This window comes from Mus pahari, chromosome 6 (assembly GCF_900095145.1).
Source record: "Mus pahari chromosome 6, PAHARI_EIJ_v1.1, whole genome shotgun sequence".
Taxonomy (NCBI): domain Eukaryota; kingdom Metazoa; phylum Chordata; class Mammalia; order Rodentia; family Muridae; genus Mus; species Mus pahari.
The window spans coordinates 75,864,722-75,889,146 of record NC_034595.1 but is presented as its reverse complement, the minus strand read 5'-3'; the positions used below and the strand labels follow the sequence as shown (position 1 = coordinate 75,889,146).

General features: G+C 46.9%; 2 protein-coding genes across 5 annotated transcripts in view; both read right to left on the bottom strand.

Moving 5' to 3' along the window:
- Nucleotides 1-9,858, bottom strand: part of Mtf1 (metal regulatory transcription factor 1) — a 45,113-nt gene extending 35,255 nt beyond the window's left edge. For both annotated transcript variants that reach the window (XM_029539591.1, XM_021200322.2), the window contains exons 1-2: nucleotides 9,793-9,858; nucleotides 7,348-7,803 (exon numbers count right to left, since the gene is read on the bottom strand). In XM_029539591.1, coding sequence (XP_029395451.1) covers nucleotides 7,348-7,752 — 405 coding nt within the window. In that variant the 5' untranslated portion in view covers nucleotides 7,753-7,803; nucleotides 9,793-9,858. The remainder of the gene's footprint in view (nucleotides 1-7,347; nucleotides 7,804-9,792) is intronic.
- Nucleotides 9,859-10,932: 1,074 nt separating this feature from the next.
- Inpp5b (inositol polyphosphate-5-phosphatase B) overlaps nucleotides 10,933-24,425 on the bottom strand; it is a 66,682-nt gene continuing 53,189 nt past the window's right edge. For all 3 annotated transcript variants that reach the window (XM_029540132.1, XM_029540133.1, XM_029540134.1), the window contains 8 exons: nucleotides 20,898-21,008; nucleotides 20,144-20,306; nucleotides 19,073-19,308; nucleotides 17,121-17,234; nucleotides 14,593-14,677; nucleotides 14,141-14,268; nucleotides 12,658-12,769; nucleotides 10,933-11,738 (listed from right to left, as the gene is read on the bottom strand). In XM_029540132.1, the coding sequence (XP_029395992.1) occupies nucleotides 11,623-11,738; nucleotides 12,658-12,769; nucleotides 14,141-14,268; nucleotides 14,593-14,677; nucleotides 17,121-17,234; nucleotides 19,073-19,308; nucleotides 20,144-20,306; nucleotides 20,898-21,008 (1,065 nt within the window). In that variant the 3' untranslated portion in view covers nucleotides 10,933-11,622. The remainder of the gene's footprint in view (nucleotides 11,739-12,657; nucleotides 12,770-14,140; nucleotides 14,269-14,592; nucleotides 14,678-17,120; nucleotides 17,235-19,072; nucleotides 19,309-20,143; nucleotides 20,307-20,897; nucleotides 21,009-24,425) is intronic.

Below are 24,425 nucleotides of genomic sequence, written 5' to 3'. Positions count from 1 at the left end.
GTGATGTTAATATGAAAGTTCAGCTTATTAGATCTGTGAGCTCCCCTAGGACCCAATCACATCTGCCACCCCCACCACCCACTTTTAAGACAGTTTCAAACTAGCCTTGAACTATGTAGCCCAGAAGATAGATTTGTCTGCCTCTTCCTCCAAACATCATTTACAGCTGTCTCAAGAAGAGCATGCTTTCCAAAACTGTTTCTTGCAAAGAAGCCTTGATATGTTTAACCTTTCTGAAATTGGAGATGACCTCCGAACCTTTGGGCACAAGTGAGAAAGAAAAAGCGAGAGGACATACAACTGAACAACTGATGTACCAGACGTGGGGCCTGATGTCTGAGGCATATACTGATGTACACTTCATATATACACATCTCACTGAATCTTCCCAGAAGGACGCAGTGGGCTATTTTTATCTCCATTTTACAAATGAGGAAGGAGAACAGCCTGTCTGAGGCTGCAGAGCTAAAACACACTACAACACAGACGATACCGAAGTTGAAATCATCTTTCAAAGAAATCACTTTTGGAAAAAGCTCCATTTAAATAAGGGGAGAGCTCTAAAACTCAAGCACTTTCTCACATGAACAAGATGTCAGCAGTACCTAACATAGTCCATGTCAAAGATCAGCTTAAGACCAGGAACACCTACCATAGGTACCAACTTTAAAAACTCGTGTGACATAAAACCAGCATGTCCCTCTGCCAGGCCAGAGGGCCTCTGTGATGGGACAGAGAGACAAGCAACACACAAGCTAACATGGAGGAGACACGCTGACAAACCGGCTTCACCTGGTGGCACGGGGAACTAACATTCCGCTCTGGACTCCAACAGAGCCACAGGGAGCCACCAGCCTTCCCGGCTGTTCTCAGAGCACTGGACGATTGATTATCAGTCCTGACGTCTAGTAAACGTCAGTTAAGTCAAACCTTGGAGGAAAAAAATGAATGGATCCTTCCCACTACCCTTTTAGTCAGTGACGGGTTCTTCCGTCCTACATCTGAATGGCAATCCTGTGGGAGTTGAACAGCGAGCTGTGAAGAGAGCTGTGAAGAAATGTAACCGTGGTGTGCAGTGGAAGGCGGGCGGCTCCCCTCCAGCACAGGCGAGCTTCTGAGCTCATGGCTCCACTCCCCGAGGACTGCCACTGAGAAACAAGACTGGAATCAGCCCTAAAACAAAGGACAAACTGTCAAAAGGCTCTGACCACTAGGGTCAAACCCCCTTCTTTTTGTTCTGCTCCCTTTTGTTTTCCTGGGACAGGCTTTCTCCTTGTAACCCAGCAGGCCAGGAAAGTACCATGTAGCCCAGCGCAGCCTCAAACTCACAGCGAGCTTCTGCTCTAGCTGCCAGGGGCTGGCACTGTGGGTTCAGGGCATGCTGCTTCTGATCCATTTATTCTTACTTAAGATCTGTCAGGCTAAGAAAATTCAGCTAGGTGTGGTGGCTCACACCTTTCATCCCAGTACTTGGGAGGCTGAGACAAGGAGAATCTTTATGCGCTTGAGGCCAACCTGGTCTACACAGCAAGCTCCAGGACAGCCAGAATTACATAGAGATCATGCCTCAAAAAGCAAGAAAACAAACAAAAAAACTACCAAACCAACCAACCAAACATTTTAATCTAAGATTAATAAATAAATAAATAAATAAATAAATGAAGAGGAGGAGGAGGAGGAGGAGGAGGAGGAGGACGACGACGACGACGACGACGACGACGACGACGACGACGACGACGACTAGGCAAGAGAAAGAGCTCTTCCCTCCTTTTGGAATGCTTCTGAAGGTAATCCAATCTCTACAATACCTGGGAGCAAACTTCTGGAACACTGAACTGCGTTCTTGCAAGAAAGACCCTTCTTTCCCGGCTGGTGCTTTGCCTCCTTTAGTGTGCAGCTGGCTTACTGATTGCTTTATTAATTTTTGTTCATAATGTTTGGTATATTTAGGGCATCATGGATATGTCTGGCTTGCGAGCCCTCCCAACTGGTCAGCCGCAAAGAGGGAAGGTTGGTAAGGGCGGAGGATGCAGTGTGCTCCTACTGTGGAGCTGACAGAGGAGGTAAGCAAGCAACCGAATGGCTCCTGGCCAGTTCTCTGGAAGAACAGAGATGCAAGAAAGTTTGGGGAACCACGGACCACTCAAACCCACCAGAGGAACAGCTGCTTAGCAACCTGGATGGGAAGCCCTCCAGTATATGGGTGGTGTTTGAGCAGAAGGACAATGTTTTGAGGGAACCTCTCAAAAGCTACCAATCAGCAGGGAGAAAGCAGTAAGGTTGAGAACCCATTTTGTGAAGGAAGAGTCAGGGTGCCCAGAGGGCCTGTGGTAGGAAGAGATGGTATATGTGGCAAGGTTCTGGTTGGCTTGGTTTTTGCGCAAGACAAGCATGATGAAAACTAATAACAATAAAGCAATCAATAAAGTCAATAGCACACTAAAGAAGACAAAGGAATGATCGGGAATAAACAGGAGCGTCAGGCTAGCAGCTGACTTGAAAGCTAAGCTACTTAGGAAGCCAAGAAGACCTAGTAGTTATCAAAGTCTCCCGCTTCTCCAGAGCAGTATCTGGGAATGCCGTGCAGCAGAAAAGGGCAGCCTTCAAACAGGTTTCAGGGACAAAAGTGGTTAAAGATCATGCAGCTGTTATCATCGGTCAACACCAGCCTCCTCCGGCTGACGAAGTGGATTTGGAAGCCAAAATAAAAGCAGTGTCAATCAGTGACTGAGGTGAGAGTGTGCTTCTGAAAGGCAAGCCCGGATGTTCGACTTCCAGAGACTAGGGCCACAGCTGCTGCTCCTTCCTGATCCCCATGGCAGCCCCAAACCTACCAAGCTGCAGGGTAATGACTCAACGCAAAGAAGTCTAGCTTATAGAATCTTCTACCTAGAACTCATGTAGAAGATGTTAAAACTGAAGGGAAGAACCTGTATGATGGATGATACATACACCCACAGTCACTGGAAAAAGTTCATAGCATCCTTCATCCTGCCCTGGTCCTGATTAAATGGCCAGAAGAAACCACTGGGGCAAGCCAGGCTTGCAAACAGAAGCAACTAATTGGTAAGGAGCACCAAACAGGACAGGGACAGCTACTATCAGGTTGCACAAGCTCTCCCTCCTGCCCATCTTCTCTTCTGCCTAGGTCAGCATCCCCCCCACCAAAAAAATGTGTTCTACTAATCGCCTGGAAAATGTTTTATAGCATTAGCTTACAGCATTTAGAAAGTTCTGTATTTTCTTTTTTCTTAGTTATTACCAAACCAAACGTCCTGATAAGTTCTGAAGCAGTGTGGCTATGGGTCTTCGTAACATGTCTCAAAACATGTGCTTACCATGAACACTCAACAGTAATCATCAACCAGAGGCAGGCTAAAGCTGGGCCCTAAACTATGCCTAAACTTTTAATTAATTTATTAATTAATTAGTTTAGAGACAGGGTCTCACTATGTGGCCCTAGCTGGCCTAGAACTCCATCTGCCTCTGCTTCCCCAGAGCTGGGATTAAAGGTGTGAGCCGCCACACCCAGCTCAAACTTTCTTTTTCTTTTTTTGTTTTTGTTTTTGTTTTTTCCAAGACAGGCTTTCTCTGTGTAGCCCAGGCTGTCCTCAAACTCAGAAATCCACCTGCTTCTGCCTCCCAAGTGCTGGGATTAAAGGCATGCACCACCACCACCCGGCCCCAGCTCAAACCTCCTAAACTTAAAAGTTTCAATGCCTGTGAACTGCTACCGTCTCAATGCTTTTTTTTCTTCTTCTTACAAGTATCAAACTTGAAAAACAAAATGCTTCCTGCTTCCTGATCTCTCATCCCGGCTCACTTCTCCCTCATTCAAACGCTCTGCACCCTGGGCTCAACTAAAGGCCGTTTCAAAATGTGAGAGGCAACCAAACAAGAGACAGAACTATCCTCTCTGGTTCCGGAGCCCCTCTCAGGTCACACAGGAAGTCAGCCTTCCTGATCCAGAGTCCAGAACGGCACATTCCACCTACCCCCTTGACTACTGTTATCTCTCTCTCTCTCTCTCTCTCTCTCTCTCTCTCTCTCTCTCTCTCTCCTCCCTCCCTCCCTCCCTCCCCCCGCCATTTCCCTAGTTCACACTGCCGCCCCAAAGGGATTGAGGATCGTCATTTCCTTGACTTTAGACCTACAGTTCCAGTAAGTCTCACCTCTGCTCCTTATTCCCAAGGGCTACACATTCAATACGCGCCAAATAAACTTACTCATTTCCCCACTGAACTTCCCTCTTCTTGACCCAATTCTTGTTAACAGACTCACTCACCGTTTAGACGGGGGAGGGAAGGGGTGGAAGAACCACTCTGTCTTCAGCATGCAGCCTGAGCATGTCTGAAGTTATCCACCAAGGTAGGCTCTTCACCCGCTCATCAACCAACAACAACTCAGAAAGGATCTCACTGTGTTGCCCTGAGTGGCTTTGAACTCAGATCAACTTGCCTCTGCCTCCTGAGTGCCAAGATTCAAGATGTGTACCGCCTCACCTAGTCAGTCCTTGATGAATCTTTTCATGAAATATTTAGACAAAAAACCTAAGATTGACTTTTGACTCAGGGCTCCTTATGCAAATTCCAACACCATCCCTAGTTCCTCCGGTCTTAGTTCTTCCCTTCATCAGTTAAATGAAACTCATGTCTTCTAGCGGGCCATCAAGGCCTGGCTTTCTTTGCCTCTCAGCTCCCTGCCTCCTGCCAAGGCATTCCTTCTAAAATGCTACTGGTTTGCTTTCTTTACAAACAGGGTCTCACTATATAGTTTTGGCTGTCCTGGAACTATGTAGACCAGGCTGGCCTCAAACTCAGACTCTCCTGCATCTGTTTCCACCTCTGCCTCCCAAGTGCTGGGACTAAAGGCGTGCACCGTTACTCCTGGCTCTAAAATGCTTCTCTAATCACCTTACTCCTGGCTCCCAAATCCTCAAGGCTCCCACTGCTTCTAAAACAGCACGAACCCTCAGCAAGCCCTCATTGCTCTCTAGATTTGGACCTTTGCTGTCTTTCCATCCGTATTCCCTGCTACTCTCTGGATTCTAGTCCAAGGGTTGACAAACTAGAGCCAATAAGTCTATTCTGGCCAGTACAAACATTTACATACTATCTTTTTGTTTTACGGTGGTGTTAGGAATGGGACCCAGGGCCTTGTGGTGTGATATCCTGATTGAGCTCCACCCCCAGCCCACTTATGCACTGTCTATGAATGATATTGGGTTATAATGGGAGAGTTGACTAGTTAAAACAGAGACCACACAGTCTGTAAGGACAAGAGGGGAGCAGGCTAGACACTTTGAACACATCTTTACGACCACCATAACGGCTTGCCTGACCACACAGTTCCCAAATGCAGCTCCCAAATACAGCGCCGGCCCCCTGTGCATCTACCACTTTAACATTCACACCACAGCCTTCTATCTCTAGCCTGCCAATCACCATCACCTGCAGTACCTTGCTCGACACAACCGTTGTGAGGCCAGTGCACACCTGTAATCCTGGCACTGGAAAGGGGAAGGCAGGAGATCTGGAGTTCAAGGTCAACCTTAACCACACAGCAAACTGAAAGCCAGCCAGCTTGGGATACATGAGACATCTCAAAAAGAACAGCAACAACAGAGTCAGTTGAAGGCAGATGAACCCCTACAAGCTTACATACCCGGCTGAAGCCAACAAGAAAAGGTCAGGTTAGAGACACTCCAAAGGCTTACACTAAGCCTGTCTACCGGCACCAGCACATAACTTGACAGCTGTGCCCACGATAATGCAGAGCAGGGCTCTCTCTCCAAGCTCTGTGGACATCTGGGCTAAGTATTCGTCAGAGGCTGTTCTGCATATTAGGAAGTATCTTTAGCCCCTACCTAGGGATTCCAGTTAGCACCTCCCATTGTGACAATCAAATTGTGAAATGAAAGGGGTTCGTCTTCCCTGGGGGGAGAATTGCCCTTGACTGAGAACCATTCTTCTAGAGGTTTCCAAGCACAAGCCAACAGTGAGATGTTGATAATAAAACACAGATGACAGAGTCACTGTAGTTCAGTGTCCAGATGAAGAGAGAGATAAGAGCTACACGATTGGCCAGGCTGACTCACTCTTGGGAGATTATGCTCAACTCCAGATTTTAAAGGGACTTTGGAAAAGTAGAATTCCTTCAGTTAAAGGCAACCAAACTGATGGGTGGCTGGGAAGAAATGCCATCAGAAAGGTATTTTGAGTGTAGATGGCTAGCTTGTACCAAAACCCATGATGGGACCTTTAAGTGTGTGAGGCTGCCCCATAGAAGAGCGGTTCTCAGGACAGAGCCGGAGGCTAGAGCAGCACAAGAAGGCAGACTTCAGTCCTGCACAAGAAAACGCTTCGTAGCTATAGGGAGGACATAATGGTCTCTCTAAGGTATTTACAGCTCTGAGGTATTTACTTATTCATTGATTTGCAGTACTAAAGCTCAATCCCTCGTGTACGGTAGGCAGGCATTCCACCCTTAACTGAAACTTTAATGCTGAGATTCTAAGGTTAAAAAGGAAAAGACAAATGTCACGAGGCAGTCATTTGTACAAGCTGTATATAATTTCAAACCTTCATTGCATCAGAAAAGGAAACTATTTCCTCAAGAAATGAAGCCTATTTCTGCTTGGTGGTACCTGACGTTAGTCTTCAGCACTATAACTGCCAGTGACCTGGTATTTTCAGATTAACCTGCAGCACTAGTTCCTGGATGGTGTTTACCACTCCTGCCTTTATGCCGTATCATTCATCTCGTTCAAATGCAGAACTACAACCTGTAAGATGCTTTATGGTTTCCAAGATACCCTGAAAGGCATTACATCATGCACAGTTCCTGAACGTGAATGTGACAACCTTTAGCTAACCTCATCTCATTGGTGGATTCTTGCCTGGATTATACAAATTTCCTTTTACTATCCATTAAACACTCACTAAATTAGCAAAGCATACTCCTACAGGCATCTCCAAAACAAATCACTTACAGCCAGCTCTAGTTATTACACACAAATCTAGTCACTTGGCTATCAGAGAAGCCATGCTGTTACTTTCGCAGTATAAACATGAATTCACTTTGGTGAAATTTCTATTTTATTTATGATTTGGAGAGGAAAATCTGAGATATTACAATGTAGTATTCCTCAATTACAATGTGGCCATACAATCCGAAAGTTCTAGAAAGCAGTCACAACAAAACAGGACGCAGATGTGCTGTTGACAGGCAAGACTACAGAAGGCTCTAAGCCCAGGAGCTCCTTTAACCCCCAGTTAAAACTGCTAGCGCGCTGTGGAAGGAGCTGCCCCAAAGCCACACTGGGCCCTCATCTGCGGCGTTACTTACTTCTTTCCGTTTCGTTTCTGGACATTCTGACTGCAGAGTGAGAGTCGCACCTTCAATGTTTCTTGGCATGGGTGTGGAACCAGGGTTTATAGTCAAATGAATTTGATCTGGTGAGATAATGTGTTGTACGTAACCCTGGGACATTGCTTCCTGATCTATTAAGAAGCCCTCTTCACCTTCCACCAGAAAAGGCAAGTGTTCTCCACACTGTCCATCGTCTTCATCATCCTCCAAAGTGCCAGGGTCCTGTTCTATGAGAACAGTGGTCCTATCATAAACAGTTCCAGATGAGGAAGGCACCAGTCCGTTGTCATCCACAAACCTGAGCATCTTGTCATGTGGGGTTAGGTCATCCTCCTCTCCCTTAAAGAAGATGATGTTGTCGTCTGGACTGTGTTCCCCCATGGCTCACGTGTGCTCAGCCCAATTGTGAGAAATGAAAAGGTAACGGCCTTTCTGCAATAGACAACACCAGAGTTAGAACCACAGTGCAAGACCCACCTACGACCTAAAGTGATCCTTAGGCTTTCCGTCATTTTAAAGAGCAAAGCAAAGTGCTAATCCCAGACTTTGGGATGCAGCGGCAGGCAGACCTCTGAGTGTTCAAGGCCAGCATGGTCTACATATCAAGTTCCAGGCCAATCAGAGTTGGTGGTGAGACCCTGTCTCAAAACAAAAAGACAGAGAGCAATCCAGGCCTAGGGATGGTGGTGAATGTTTTTAACCCCAGCACCTGAGGGGCAAAGCAAGCTGGATCTCTCTTGAGTTCCAGGTGAACCAGAGATACACAGCAAGAATCACACACGTGCCGGGCGGTGGTGGCACACGCCTTTAATCCCAGCACTTGGGAGGCAGAGGCAGGCGGATTTCAGAGTTCGAGGCCAGCCTGGTCTACAGAGTGAGTTCCAGGACAGCCAGGGCTACACAGAGAAACACTGTCTTGAAAAACAAAAAACAAAAAACAAACAAAAAAAAATATTACACACACACAGAAGCAAACCAAAGCAAAAATAATAATAATAATAATCTTCCTTAGATTACTTAAAATCTGACACACTGTTAAAGAAAAAGCAAATCTTTTTTTCCCCCCCAAAATTTCAAAGTTGGTATTCACAAGACCTTCTACTGTCACATACTTTAAAGATGGATCTATGCAGCTAATGAGGATAAAAAGAGCAAACAGGTGGCTGCTTAGACAAAGAGTGGCTACAAACCTTAAGTGAGGCGCTCCCAGCCCAACACCCTCCCTCCAGTCACACTGTGAGGCAGTGCCACAGCCTCACGTAGTTGGTGGTGCAGAAACAATGCTTTGAACATAATCACCTCCAAATCCTCCTTTTGCCCTTTACGCTTTGGGGCCACCTCTTTGTGCCTGCCTTTCTACAGTGGAACCAGTGCTTCCTGTTTCATACAGAAAGAGAAACTGCAGGTAAAGTACAATCCTGTCAAACAGTAGAAAAAGGGTGGCTTCCTTCTGTCATTTCTAGAACACATGGGGTGGAGGGGCTACACCCTAATAAGGAGTAGCTGATGCAAATCACTTTAATTATTTATATCGTAAAACATGATATGGACCAGAGAGTACACCTGTACAGAGTGACTAGGCTTTCTGCCCCGAAAGGCTGTCCTTAACATAAGCAATACTGACATGAGGAGCTCAGGAAATATCAGCAAAATGAATGACAGACATGCAGACGGTCTCTCTTTGAAGATAGTCTCTTGAGGAAATTACCAAATTTGAAGCTTTCATGGTCTGGAATGGTGATTCCTCCTTCACCCGAAAACACACAGGTTCTACAAATGTGGATTTGGCAGACACAAAAGGAGAATTTAAAATAACCAGCACATCACTTAGTTCTCAACCTGGTTCTGCACTTTCTCTTCTGCTGAGAGTCGGCAAAGTGAGCCTTTACTAGCCGGAGTGACAAGAAGGCGAGATAGTTACCAGGCACAGGTCAAGGGATCTAATCTGAGAGGAACCAGCCCGAACCTTTGCTTACGCAACCCCAGAAATACACGTTTCTCTGTATCTGAGAGGAGAGATAAGAGTCCCGGTGGGCTGCCCCGGCACCTTCGGCGGTAACGCAGAGACCAACTTTCCGTAACAAGACCAGGAGGTGTGAGGGTGGCCGAGGACTGCGAACCCAGCACCTCTGAGCGACTGGCATGAGGACCCTGACCGGGAAGGCACCCCTAGTCCAGGGCTACAGAGAAAAACCCCGAGGCAGTCTGGGGGCTACGAGCAGGGCGAAGAGGGGCAGGGTCCGGGTCTCCATGGAAACAGAGAAGGGGGGCTGGATACCCATCCCCATGGAAACGGAGGAGGGGTGGGGTCCCTCGGGTGAGTGGAATGAAGTCTCAGCCGGGAATGGCTTCCGCGGGGAGCCCCAGTCCCGTACCCCCCGGGTAGTTCCAGCCCCAGTTGAGTCCAGCTTCTGCTTTTACCTCCGCGGCTCCCGGCAACGGCGGCAGCGGCAGCTTCTCCCCTCCCCAGCGGCACCATGATTGCCCCCACCTGTCCCTAGCGTCACTTCCGCTTCCGCTTTCCGGAGGAAGGAGAGGCCCGGGGAGCCCTGCGCCCGCTGCTGCTCGGGATTGGCTTCGGCTATCCAGGGGGCTGAGACCGCGCCTCTCCCCAGCGGGCTGTGGGCGGGGCGAGTGGAGTCGGGCGCTCTCCGGTGCCGCACGGGGACGCTGACTGTAGGGAGCCCGCTGTTTCGGGCGCGGGAGACTCCGTGACATCGGCCTTGAAGTCGAGGTGTTCTCGGCCCCAGCTGCGTCCACAGCTGCAGCAGGAAGGATGCAGTCGGCCGCCGCCTTCCAGATGCGTAGGGCAGCCCGCGGCATCCCTCTTCTCGCCCCACTGTACCCACGCAGCATAGTTCACCTAGCTGAGGCTCCCCCCCAGGACCGGAACGCTGAGCAGAGCGCTCCAGACACTTCTCGTCCTCACGCGCCCGCGGGAGCTAGCGGTTCCAACCTTCCTTAAGGAGACTTTTGGCTCTAGGAAGGGTCAGCGCCACCTACTGGCCAGTCCCCTGTCAGCTCTTAACACTCATCCTACCGACCCTTGGAAACCACTAGCTGGCAGCAATATTTCAAAGCCCAAGAAGATATTTTTCTCGTGTTTCTATTATATTCCTGTAAATGTAATTTTTAGACCCTCATATAAGCTAATGCTTATTTACCCCATGAACGACTTCTCTAGAACGTTTAAGTTGGAGCAATGCTCTTAGAGGCTAGATCAGGGTTCAGGCCCAAACTGCTGTAAGGTTGAATAAGTGACTCTCGAGCACCAGAATGCCACGGAGCAGCTGCTCTGTTCTTAAGCCACAAAGGGCTAGCTGCCAGGAACTACCATCTCTTGAGAGAGGAGGATGGGGGAAGAGAAGACCAATGGTTAAGACCAACTAACTGCTCTGATCTTAGAGTTCTTTTGAAACCAGTACCCACACTGGATGGTTCACAACCGCCTGTAATTCTAGCTTCACAGGGATCTGAGCCTCTGGCCTCTCCTAGGACATTCACACATGCATGTAACACCACCACCACACACATACACATAACTAAAAAAGAGAGAAACAGTCACCGTTAAAAATACATTTATCATTAAAATATATTACATATATGAGAGGTGCTGCATTATATACAGTTGGGAGGACTGGGTATCCTACAAAATCCCACTTGTTTCACCAGAACCCCCTTTTTTCAGTGCTTTTGAGGGCGACTGAGGGGACTTGGAGTTGAGGAGAAAGGGAACAGTTGCCCCATGCATGAACATGTCCTCGGCTTGGACAGTGGAAGCCTCTGGGATGGCTAAAAGTAGTTTATCCAGGAACCTCTAAGCAGAGTCGTGCTGTCCAAGCCATTCTCCTTCAGGGACTTCAGTTAGTCCAAGTGTCTGACCATGAGATGCTCAGTACGGGATATGGGGCACTCACTGCATGTCCCGGAGGCTGGCGGAATAAGGCAAAGTACAGTTATTTAAAACTTTTAAATAAAAATGAATAGGGAGCTATTTGTGTTAAATAACTAGAGTTGAATGTGGAACGTCAGTTCTACAATGGTGGATTGCCCCCATGTCTTCACAAGTCAGCATGGGTGTGCTAGCCAAGGGCATGGAGAAGGGGCAGGTCTAGGCTCAGGTAGAAACAGGTAGAAGAAACAGGCGGCTGCCATTCTTCCAGCTGCCTCAGATCAGCTTAAGGCAGTTCTTGAGCTGAAACAGGTGGGGTTGACCATGGTGGCTGCCTCGAGGAAAACAGGAGAGGAGGCTCAGAGTGGACCGCAGAGGAACTGGTGAATAAACTCTTGGGCCTTCTTCTTCTCCGCCATGTCAAGTTTTTGGTGACGAGCTGGGTTCCGGAGCAGTAAGCTGCCAAATATGCTAGCTGCGCATAACAGAAACAGAAAATGCCACTTAGCAACGAGGACACGGGTGACTAGGAGAGAGAACAGACTACTTCAAGCCCTCTGTGTTAAAGGCAGGACCTGGCTGCCTCTTCCTCCTGAGACTGGGATTAAGGCATGCACCGCTATGCCCAGGTAGTCCCTTCCTGAAAGCACATGGCTGGGGGTGGGGGCACAAGTCTCCATGCCTACCACTCTTCAGTTCCAGGCCAGGCCGAGCTATACAGGGGGAGGCTGCCTGAAGAAATAAAGAGGGGCTGCGGATATGGCTCCTCACAGTCAGTGCTTGCCACGCAAATATGACAGGACCTGAGTGCAGATCTCTAGCTCCCACTTAAAGTACCTGTAAGCCCAGTGATGTGGAGGGGAAGAGAGGTGGGTCCTGGGGCCTTGCCAGCCAGCTAGTCTAGCTAAAGGAAGGAACCAGCACAAGGGTCTTCTTACACATGGTAGGTAAGGGTTCTACCATTAAGTCATACTTCCAGCCCCCAAACACATCATTTGCATTGAAACTTTGCTCAAAACAAGGCATGATGGTGCATATGCAGCACTCGGGACCCAGGCAAGAGGATGCTGAGTCCAAGGCCAGGAGAGTGAGTTTGAGGCCAGCTTCAGCAACATAATTTGACCACCTTTTAAAAAGTTAAAACAAGGGAGGCAGAGGCAGGCAGATTTCTTAGTTTGAGGCCAGCCTGGTCTACAGAGTGAGTTCCAGGACAGCCAGGGCTATACTGAGAAATCCTGTCTCAAACAAAACAAAACAAAACAAAACAAAAGTTAAAACAAAACGAAGCTTCTTCAGAGCTTGGGGCGCAAGGGAGGAGAAGAGGGGGGGAGCATGAATTCAGCCCCTTCCTTAGCGATTCTGAACAGATGCTTGTACGACACGTGGCCACTTACCCAGAATATTCTCATCCAAATGATTTTTTGCTGAATTTTTCAGCAATTCTTGCAAAAACGCCATCAAGTAGTTGAAGACATTTTTGTGGAAGTTGGGGAGAGTTAAAATGACCTGAAAGAGGGAGAAGGTGGGGTTTGTGGCTTCACTCAGTTACATGACAAGGTGCCCTCATATATTCCCTTTATATTCCAGGGACTGAGAACGCACACAGCTCACAAGCTCACCACTTGGCACAAGTATCCAAAGGGAACAAAGGGCAAATGCTGCTTCACGGACTTAGAAGTCAGACTTCTAAAACCGAAAGTCGCAGACTTAAGGGAATCAAGGCCTTTTAGTTGGGTCTTGAATACAAGACAAAACTAGACTTGGAGTAGCAAGGATTAGGGTATTGGAGGCAAAGAAGGCAAGAGAAAGCAAAATGATAAGTAGGAAGAGCACGAGCCAGCAAAGTCGGCAGGAACCTGCAACTGCACAGGCTTAGAAGGGTTAGCCAGACCAGAAGCCAGTGACTAGCCCACAGATGTGCACAACAGAATCAGCTGGAGAGCTGGGGCTAGGAAAAGGAAGGTTCCAGAAGATACACAGATGAAATGGACATAAGTAAAGGTGCTGGAACCCATACTGTTGGCAACTGTTCTATACGATCCTATCAATCATGGAACTGGGCGTGGTGATGAACACTGGTGATCCCAGGACTTGAGAGGCTGGGGCAGAAGGATGGTGAATTGGTGATCAATCTGGGCCACACTGAGGTCCAGGTCAGACTGAGTCACAGGGAGAGAACTGGTCTCGAAGGAAAAAAAAAAAAAAAGAGAAAAGAACAAGAAAGGAAGGAAGGAAGGAAGGAAGGAAGGAAGGGGGCTGGAGAGATGGTTTAGTGGTTAAGAAGCTCTTCCTGAGGTCCTGAGTTCAATTCCCAGTAACTACATGGTGGCTCACAACCATCTGTAATGGGGATCCAATGCCCTCTCTGGTGTGTCTGAAGACAGCGACAGTGTACCCACATACATGAAATAAATAAATAAATCTTTTAAAAAAAAAAAAAAAAGGAAAAGGAAAGGAGTCATTAAGCAGCAGTGAGAAGGTGGTAAGAATGGTTTGTCCCACAGGATGACACCTCTAAATTCACAATCTAATTGTAGCATGCAAAATGGATGGAGGGGGAGCAAGAGCACAGGGCAGTGCCCCAAGTAAGCTGAACAATGATGAGGGAGAACAGAGAAGTAATGGATCAATGGGACTGGGTGCGTGGGAGGGGAGGCGAGGGAGGAATCAGAAATGACTCAGGTTTCGGGGTTGAGTCACGGGAACTAAGGGTGATGCTATTAACAGCAAAGGGAACGTGAGAGGAAGAGCAGGTTTGAGTGAATGATGCTAATCTTCCAAGTCACTGCATGGAGAGGCTGTCACGCTCTGTTCTGCCAGGCTCCGTGTGCCCAGGTCAAGCTGCTGTGCACGCTGAAGCTCAGTGCTCTCCCTCACCTGTTTGCTTGCTGTGTAGTTGCCGGAACACTCCAAGCAACTGTGGTAGGCACTGTAACAGATGACAGGTTCTGGCAGACTCTCTAGGAAAAGCAGCAAGGCTTCGGCTACAGAATGGTTGTTAGCGCCTTTGGCCCAGTGTTAAGGAACAGGTGACAGTGTTAGGAGAAGGCCCAGGGGCAAGCATGTGCCAGAAGTGAGGCCTGCTCAGTCAGGCTCTCCTCACACCTAGGATGCCAGCCCACATCTCAAAGGGACCATGCCATTTGACAAGTGACCCCTGAGCTCCCGCTACACTGACTGCTTACAGATGTAATGTCTTCTGGACAGGTGCTGAGTGAGCAGAACCTGTTAGCCGAAGTTACAATAGCAGAAACTGGGCTTTGAGATATTCTTCTCTCTTTTAAAAACTCTCATGTTCCCACACGCACATACACATTTCTGAAGGATACAGAGGTGATCGATCATTCCAGTATCTAGACAGTCCCTTATATGATCAAACTCTGGCCTCAGACCTGGCTGCTGAAACAGATCTTCCTGCAGAGGGGAGAAAGACAAAAAAACAAATAATTTTCTCAGAAAACTGGCAGTGATTTCCTGAGTCACCCATATCACACAAGTTCAGAATGAGGCTGTGTAGTGAGACTTCTGAATCATTCCAGTGGGCAATGTCACTGAAGCTGGCGTTACCATAGGCCATTAGGCATGTGTTATAAGGCTATGGGTAGGCCACACTACACAAGACAAGATCTGGTACATGAGAAAACTCACAGAGCTGTGTCCTAAGGTATTATACATGCCATGGACAAGACAGAAAAGCTACTTTGATCCTCAGCTAAAATAAACAACAAAATGAGATGTGGGCCTAGCAGTGGTGGCACACGCCTTTAATCCCAGCACTTGGGAGGCAGAGGCAGGCGGATTTCTGAGTTTGAGGCCAACCTGGTCTACAGAGTGAGTTCCAGGACAGCCAAGGCCACACAGAGAAACCCTGTCTCAAACACTGCCCCCCAAAAAAAGAGATTCGGGGGGGGGCTCAAAAGATCTCTCAAGTCTATGTAAATATATGCAAATAAAAATATGTCAGTAAACGTCATTTCCATTAGTCTCAAGATACTTCGGATTTGTTTCATAAAGCAACACGATAGTACAACATAACTATCTATCTATCTATATCTATCTATCTATCTACTATCTATTTATTTAATATATGAGTGTTTGGGTGCAGGGGCACCTGTATGCCAGAAGAGACCATCGAATCCCTTTATAGATGGTCATAAGCCACCATGTGGGTGCTAGGAATTGAACTCAGGACCTCTGGTATATCAGCCAGAGCTCTTAACCGCTGAGCCATCTTACAAGTTTTGCTCACAAGTTACATTTGAAAGATCCACACAGAAGACAGATTTCTTATGAAAGTGAAGTCTGGGGTCTAGGAATATAACTCATTGGCACATTCTTTCAGCAGAAAGCTGAGGCCCAGGGTTGCAACAATATCAGGGTCAAAATAATAATAACGTATACATACACATACAACTTATATTTAAAATTTCAATTTTTAAAAAATAAATTAAGAATCCCCCCACTATTGTATATGAATCGCCTTTCAGGATATCTGTTTCCTCCAAAGGATGCTACAAGAATTAAATGAAGCAACTGGATAAACAGAACACAGCTTGGGATGCTGCAACATCAGTGGGGGTGGAGGTGAGGCAGACTCCAACATGTGAAAAAGTCCAGGCACCATAGTACACACTTATTGTCCTAGCATATAGGAGGCTGAGACGAGAGGATCATAAGGTCAAAGATAGTCTTGGGCTAGTGAGCTGGCTATTAGCCTGGGCTACATAGTGAACTACTATCTCAAAAACATAACTGGGAAATAAAGCTCAGTTGTTAGAGCACTTGCCTAGCATGCATAAAGCTGAGTTCGACATAATCCAAGTGAGGCAGTGCACAGCTATAATCTCATCATAAACCAAGTGAGGCAGTGCACAGCTATAATCTCATCATAAACCAAGTGAGGCAGTGCACAGCTATAATCACATCATAAACCAAGTGAGGCAGTGCACAGCTATAATCTCATCATAAACCAAGTGAGGCAGTGCACAGCTATAATCGCATCATAAGCCAAGTGAGGCAGTGCACAGCTATAATCTCAGCATTTGGGAAATGGAGGCAGAAGAATCGAAAGTTCAGTCACTCTCAGCTATATAGCAAGTTCAAGGCCAGACTGTGCTATAATATTAAGACTCTATCTAGAAAAACTGAAATTAAACGGAGAACAGAATATCCTAAGAATGTATGTTGCTGGGATGGAAGTGTAGCTTAGTAGAGAGAGCTCTTGCCTAACATGCATGAGGCCTGAGTTCGAAGCCTGGCACTGGAGGATAGAGAAAAGGAGTAGGGAGGGGAGAAGAATGAGCGGAGAGGGAGAGGGAGAAGAGGAAGGGGAGAGGAACGGGGAGGGAGAGAGAAAGTAGGAAGATATTTTGCTACAAGATTAAAATATCTAAACCATGGCCTGAGAGGGCTGGAGAGAGGACCCAGTGGTTAAGAGGACTCATTGCTCTCCCAGTCCTGGCTTTGAAGCCTGGAGCACACTAACCTGTAGCCAAGCCAGTCAGACTGACCAAACTGACCAACAAATCCCAGCCCAGGAAGCTTGCCTAAAATCTCTCTAGAAATCAGCCCTCCAGATTCATGGCCTGGGGTTCCATCTGTCCTCTGCCTGAACTGTCAACAAGCTAGCCCCTCCCATTCTCAGAAGCAGGTGAGAGTTCTTGCAAAAGACTCCAAAATGACCTCCCAGGGGACATTCAGAAGGCCTTCCCTCAGGGACCAGGGAGAAGCTTGGGAAGGCAGCTTTGTTTCCCAATGGGAAATCCCAGTATAATGACCCACAGGTGGATCCCAGGGAACAGAAACTTTCCATATGAAATGTTCTAGGTCTTCCTCAAGGCAGCCTGACCCCACCTACCTGCTGGACAGCATTTCTGTACAGGTAATCCACCATCATCCAGAGCTCTTTGGGGATTTCCATGGGGTTCTCCAACTGGCTCCTGTCATCTGCAGTCTGCACTGACATCAACGTCTCCAAAGAAAGAAAAAGTATGACAAGTCATGATGAGGCGGCACTTCTACCAGGCTGGCTGCGCGATAGGACAGTAAACAACAGGAAAGGACAGCGTCTCAACCCACTAATCACACAGTCCAGAGGCAAAAAAAAAAAAAAAAAAAAAAAAAGGCCAGGTGGTAAACTGGGTAACCAAAAGGATGGAGAGAGAGGGGGCAAGCAGTTTCCTGAATGGGGTGGATATGCCCTGACTTCCTAGAAAAAGAGTTCCCCTAGCACTCCACTGTGAGCGGGGAAGAGCACACACACGTGAGCCCAAAACCCTAAGTCCAAGCTCCAAGTCTGCTGCCCCACCACGTGACCTGTGACAACTCCATTCCTTGATTTCCATCTTCATCTACATTAAATGATAGCGAGGCTAGTTCAAGAGTCCCTAACTGAAAACACACATTCAAAGGAAAAAGTGCACAAATTACCTACATCGATACCAGGCTTGTTCCCTTGTGTCAGGATGTCCCATAGGAGCCTCCAGTGTCTGTGCAAACTTATAGTACGATGACTTATTTGTTGGGTGGGTGTGTGTTACGTGCATGGATGTACATATGCATGTGTTGGCCAGAGGACAACTGAGTGTCCTCCTCAGTTGACTTCTGCTTACTCTTTGAGACAGGGGTCTCTCACTGAACCTGGAACCTTCCAATTTGTCTAAAGCCTGTCTCCATCCTCCCAAGCTGGGATCACAGACATGTATCTTTTATGTGGGCTCTGGGGAACCGAACTCAAGACCTCCTGGTTTCATGGCAAGCACTTTATCAACTGAGCTACCTCTCAGCCCCAGATGATAATGCTTTTAAATGGAAACTTTCAGTAGAAACGGGATCATGGCTAAGTTTCTCTACCGCACTACTGGATACTGAAGGTTTATGCAATGTGTCTCCTCCATCCCACCCAGATTCCCATGCTGAATCTTTTGTTTTGTTTTGTTTTTTTTGTTTTTCGAGACAGGGTTTCTCTGTGTAGCCCTGGCTGTCCTGGAACTCACTCTGTAGACCAGGCTGGCCTCAAACGCAGAAATCCACCTGCCTCTGCCTCCCAAGTGCTGGGATTAAAGGCGTGCGCCACCATGCCTAGCATCCCATGCTGAATCTTAACCACCGATGTGACAGTATGTAGTAGCGGTGGCTTTGGGAGGTGGCTGGTCATGAAGGTTGTGTGGTCACAAATGGAATTGGTGTGCCGTAAGAAAACCAATTGGACACTGAGACAGTCATGTATTCACCAAGAAAGTGACTCATTGGGGATGTTTATCACATACTTCAGCCACCCAAACTGTGAAAGCTTGCACACATGTGTGCATGCTCGAGTATGACACAAAGACTGGAAAGTGTAGCCGTCTTCCGCAGCTGTCCACAGCAGGCAAGGCAGTCTCTCTGTGCTGGAATCTGTGCTGGCTTCACAACTTGCTCCAAGCCACACAGTAAGGCAGAACTGATAGGGTGTAGGCTGTCAGCCGTGCCATGGAATACCTTAGCTTTGCTCTCTTGCTCTGGCCTCTAGCTGGAGAAGCCTGAGCTCACTTCTGGAGAGCTGAGTGTCCGTGTGCACAAGACAGAGGGCAGCCAACACTGAGGCAGGCAAGAGAGAGTACCCTAACCTCCTGGCCAACACAGCTGCTGCTCCATCACACTGGCACCCATGAGTCTAAGTGGGCCAGGAAGAAAAGATAGGAGTCAGGAGAAACAGCTCACTGTCATTCTGACCGGAGGGTGGTGTGTTGTCAAGTTCAAGGAAGCTGCGAAATGCTTACATCCAGGAAGGTAGGTATAGAAATGAGGTGTGCAAGGCCTGCTACTCACCAGTTCACTAACAGTTTTCAGTGGTAGATCCAAGATGGGTTCCCTCATGTAGCACAATGTATGGAGAGGAGACCCGAAACAGCTGGGCAGGTAGTTCCCAGACACGGACAAAAAGTAGTCCTTTCCCCGGTCCAAGTGTAAAACCAGAATGTCTTCAATTGTGTCTTTGCCGGAGTTGAGTTTTGTGGCAGTAGCATTATTTACAAAAAGCTCCAGTTCAATCTCAACATGCGAATCTGCAGAAAAAGACTTTACTTTTTTAAAGAAAAGACTTTACTTTAAAAGTAAAGTCAGCTGGGGAGCAGTCAAGACGAGGAGGAAAAGGCAGGAGGGCAGAGGGTGAGACAGAAGGGCTACAGAAGGAAACAAGATCGCCCAATAAGGACCTGTGTGCTTGGCATGGGAGAAGCTCAAAATGCAAACAGTCTAGTCTGGAACTGTGAGGAGAACACTTGCACAGTGGACAAACCTTCAAGAAGCCCAAGTGCTAAGGAGCATGGCTTCACCCAGGAGAAGCAATCCAGTAAGAAGGCATGGATCAGAGGACCAGCCCTGGGCCAGGTAAGATGAAAACATCCCCTGCACAGATCTGGGGAAGTTATCGCCTGAGAGCTGGCCAGGAATCACCCTTAACCCTGCCACAGGATGAAGATGCTACCATTTCTAGATGACTACCCATCACTTCTTACATCGCTGATTACAGGAAGAAAGGCAATGGAGGCGACTCCTAAAGTAGCAACACCTTCTGTACGACTATGGAGAACACAAGTGCCTGCACTGTTCTTACAACTGAGCGCACACTCCTCAGCACGTTTTATAGATGGGTGAGTTCAGTTATAGGGAAGGGGTGGGGGTGATTTCAGAGCCAGCAGAGGCAGGCAGATCTCCACCTTGGGCTACACCGTGAGTTCCAGGATAGTCAGGGCTGCATAATAGATAGACCCTGTCTCAAACACAACGAACAAATAAAAGTTTTAGGCAGAGAATAAAGCATTCAGAGGCAAAAGGCTTATTTAGAAAACTGAAAAGGACAGGCAGGGCACTCAGAAAGCAAAGACTGGGAAGGGTTACCTGGCAGGAGGAAGCCCTTGCTGGGTCTGGCCGTCAGCCACTGCTTACAGTAGGCCTGTTCATCAGGTTTGTTGATGAATTCAAACTGACAGGGCACTTGGCTATTATGAATCGTGAAGGACTCGGTTTGCAACTGCATGTACTTCACATTCTCAAAACAGAACTGAGAACAAACAAGGACCAGACAATCAGGGTTCTCGTCTCAAGCTGTGCACCCACCCTAACTGGGAACCACTATTTGTCTTGGGGAGAATATAAGGACCATCTCTTTGAAATGTATTTAGCTGAGAGGGCACGTGGCCACTGAAGACCAGTAACCTATGCAGGCTAAAGCACAAGGATATATTTGTAAGTAAATTTCCTGAAGCAAAGTTTCCATCTTCTACCTCCAAAACCATTTCTGAAACACCATTCTCAAACTGCCGCATGACCTGAGAATCAGCTCACTCTACAGAGGAGCTGCAGAGCTACAGCGTAAAGCGTCTTTCTGTGAACCCCAGTTGTTTCCTGAGACAGGCTCAGTATGTAGCCCTGGCTGGCCTGGACTCTCTGGAACTCACTGTAGATCAGGCTAGCCTGAATTCAAAGATCCACTTGTTCTGCCCACCCCCACCCCCACCCCCACCCCCATTCGGGAATAAAGGCCATGCTACCACCCCAACATGAGTTCTAGAACTTGAACTCAGGTTCCACCAACTGAGCCAACTCCCAACCCCTGATGCTAATACTCTTAGAGGGTCTGGGTCTTTCCTACCTCCCGCTTGGAGAGTGTCACAGAAGGAATGTTGGCATTTTCCATTTTATCCAGGGAGCGGACAATTTCCTCCAGGGTCTTCCGGTAGAGTTCTTCATTGACAACCCTCACCTGGGAGGGAAACATTAGAGACTGAGTGTGGAGCCTTCTGTCCATTCTTCTTTCTCAGTGTTGAGTGTGCTTGGGGAATCAGAAACAGACACTGACAGCATTTCAGGAAGTGAAAGCTAAGTAGATTTAGTTCATTAACAGGTAATCCAATCAGTGACAGACTCAGAAAAAGCCCCCAGCTATGTCAAGGCTGCCTGCCTCTTGGTCAGCAAGCGGACACTGGAGTGTCCTGGTGGCTCCTCCTGTTGGGTCTCCAGTCTTGGCCAAAAGACACTGGGTTTCTATTTCTGTCCTGCTTGCCCTCACCCAAAGGCCAACAGTGGGGATTTCCCCCTATGGTTTTGATACAAAGATGTATTTCTCAGCTCTTTTAACCCAAGCTCATCAGCAAGAAGGAAGAGTGGCAGGCTCTCCCTAATTATAAAGACTTTTCATTTTCAACAATAAAATGATTGCAACATTACTTAGCCTCCGCATGCCCTTCTCCCCTTCAGAGGAGGCATTTAGACAAGGCTGGCCTCCAGCTTAACAGACAGAGCCACCACACCGTCTTAGGGCCTTCTAACTTCAGATTCTGACCCATATCTACCCTACACCTTGGAAAACAGGTAGGTGGCACAAAGCAACACAGAAGTCCCTGGTGCTCACTCTCTTTTGCTCACTGTATTAACTAAAAAGATTGAAAAAATTATTGGCAAGGTTATGGAAAAATAAGCTCACATGCAGTTGGTGGAAGTATAAGATGATAAGAACTAGGGCTGTAGAGACGGCTCAGTGGTTCTGAGCACAGGCTCTCTTACAGAGGACCTGGTTTTCCTTACCCACATGATGACTTAATAACCATCTATAACTCTATTTCCAGGGGATTCATGCCCTCTCCTGGTCTCTGGGAGCACCAGGCAGTGCACATACATGTATGCATGCAGGCAAAACTCTCATACACATAAAAATAAATCTTGCCTGGTATGGTGGTATATGCTTTTAATCCAAATCTCTGAGTTTGAGGCTAGACTGACTACATAGTGAGCCCTGTGACCTAAAAGTAGATAAATCTTCTTTTAAAACTAGTAAGAGCTATTGGGAGTAGACACTAATAAATGAATCTTAGGAAGTCCATATATCTAGAAATGAGCTCAGGCTGTGACTATAGGAGGATTTCCTGTGGTTACATAAAGGTGTCCTCAGGAACTTGTGAAACCAGTTCCCTTCTACTTGAAGAAGTCATTTCCTTTACCTCTGGGGAAGAGACACATGGCTACCTGTGGTGCTATCAGAATATCAAGGCCCAGCCTGGCATCCGGGCACCCTGAGTGTCACAAGTGCCTGTTACACATTGCAAAGTCCACAATAGGCTGCTGGCCTGTTCTTTGACCCAGCCATTCATCCTTCTATATAACCCATGATCTGATCTGCTTCCCTGTGTGTATGTGTCTGTCTGTCTGTCTGTCTGTCTGTCTGTCTGTCTGTCTCTCCCCCCCTCCCCCCCGTTGCTTCCCTCTGTTCTCTCTTCCTTTCTATCCGTCTCCATGATGCTCTCCTTCTTCCTTACCCAGGCCATGCTCAGTCTTCTTTCTCTGTGCTCTGGACTACTCTAGATGCCTCTGGATATTTCCTCTTGTTCACAATAAAAAGAGTAGTGCACACCTTTAATCTCAGCACTCAGGAGGCAGGGGCAGGGGGATCTCGGAGCCTGAGGCCAGCCTGGTCTACAGAGTGAGTTCCAGGACAGCCAGGGCTACACAGAGAAACCCTGCCTCAGAAAACAAATCAAATCAAAACAAACAAAAACCCTCCCCAATAATAAAGCACACATGTAAGCGGTTTCCTTACTGTGTCCCTTCACATACATTTACTGAACTCACTCTTAAATGCTAATAATTTTTTTTAAAGATTTATTTATTTATTTATTATATGTAAGTACACTGTAGCTGTCTTCAGACACTCCAGAAGAGGACGTCAGATCTTGTTACGGATGGTTATGAGCCACCATGTGGTTGCTGGGATTTGAACNGATAATTTGGTCTACATAGTAAAATTAAGACCAGCTAGGGCTACACAGTTAGATCCTGTGTCAAAAACAATGTTTATTTTTTCTTTTTTTTTTTCTTTTTTTTTTTTTTTTTTTTTTTAAAATAAAAGCTTAAGGGTATTTTTTTTTTTTTTTTTTTTTTTTTTTTTTTTTTTTTTTTTTTTTTTTTTTTAAGATTTTTATTTATTTATTATATGAAAGTACACTGTAGCTGTCTTCAGACACTCCAGAAGAGGACGTCAGATCTTGTTACGGATGGTTATGAGCCACCATGTGGTTGCTGGGATTTGAACCCCGGACCTTCGGAAGAGCAGTCGGGTGCTCTTACCCACTGAGCCATCTCACCAGCCCTAATAAATTTTTTTAAATACATAATCTTGCTGTGTTTCCCAAAATACTCTCAAACTCTGGACTCAAGCAATCCTGTCACAGGCTTCTAAATAGCTCAAAGTACATGCACCACCACCCTGCTAAGATATAATTCCCCTTGAACCACTAATGTCACCATGAACAATCTGTCTATAGAAATACTCACAGACATGAAAATATACATGAAGGATGGTCACTGTAGTACCACATGCAATGGAAATAAATATTCTGGAAATACATTAATACATTATGGCTCATCCCTACTACAGAAAAGTTCTTAGCTGGTAAAACACATAAGGAACAGGCCTATAAAATGGCTCAGTAAACACAAGGTCTTACCTCCAAACTATAGGGCTTAAGTCTGATCATACACATGATAGATTCCCATAAGTCCTTGACCTTCCCGTGAGCACTGTAGCATGCATGCAATATGAACACACACACATACACACACACACACACAAACACACACACACGCACGCGCACGCATGCACACACACACGCACACACACACACACACACACACATACACACTAAATGTAAAAAACAAAATCATGAGGAAGAAACTGCACAATTTCCTAAAACATAACCTTTTGGGGGGTGGGAAGACACACTCCTGAGAGCTCCCTATGTAGCCGAGGATGACCTTGAACTCTTGTTCTTCCTTCTGCTTCCTGAGTGCTGGGGTTACAAGTACGTGTACCTGTGTCTGGTTTGTGTGATTCTGGAAACTGAATCCAGCACCTCATGCAAGCTAGGCAAGCACGGTACCAACTGAGCTACATTCTCCAACCCTAGAACATTTTCAATGGAGAAGAGATGTCCTCAGAACATGCATAATGTGAGTTCTTTTACTCGGGAAAGAAAGGGGAAATATCTGTGTGTTGTACACAGAATACCGACAAACTCAGCTACAAATGCATAAAGTCCAGAGACAAAAGGGAACTTTCATGTATGTGGAAATACGCAGATATATATGAAAGCAAATTTACACTTAAATTTTTTTTTTTTTTTTTTTT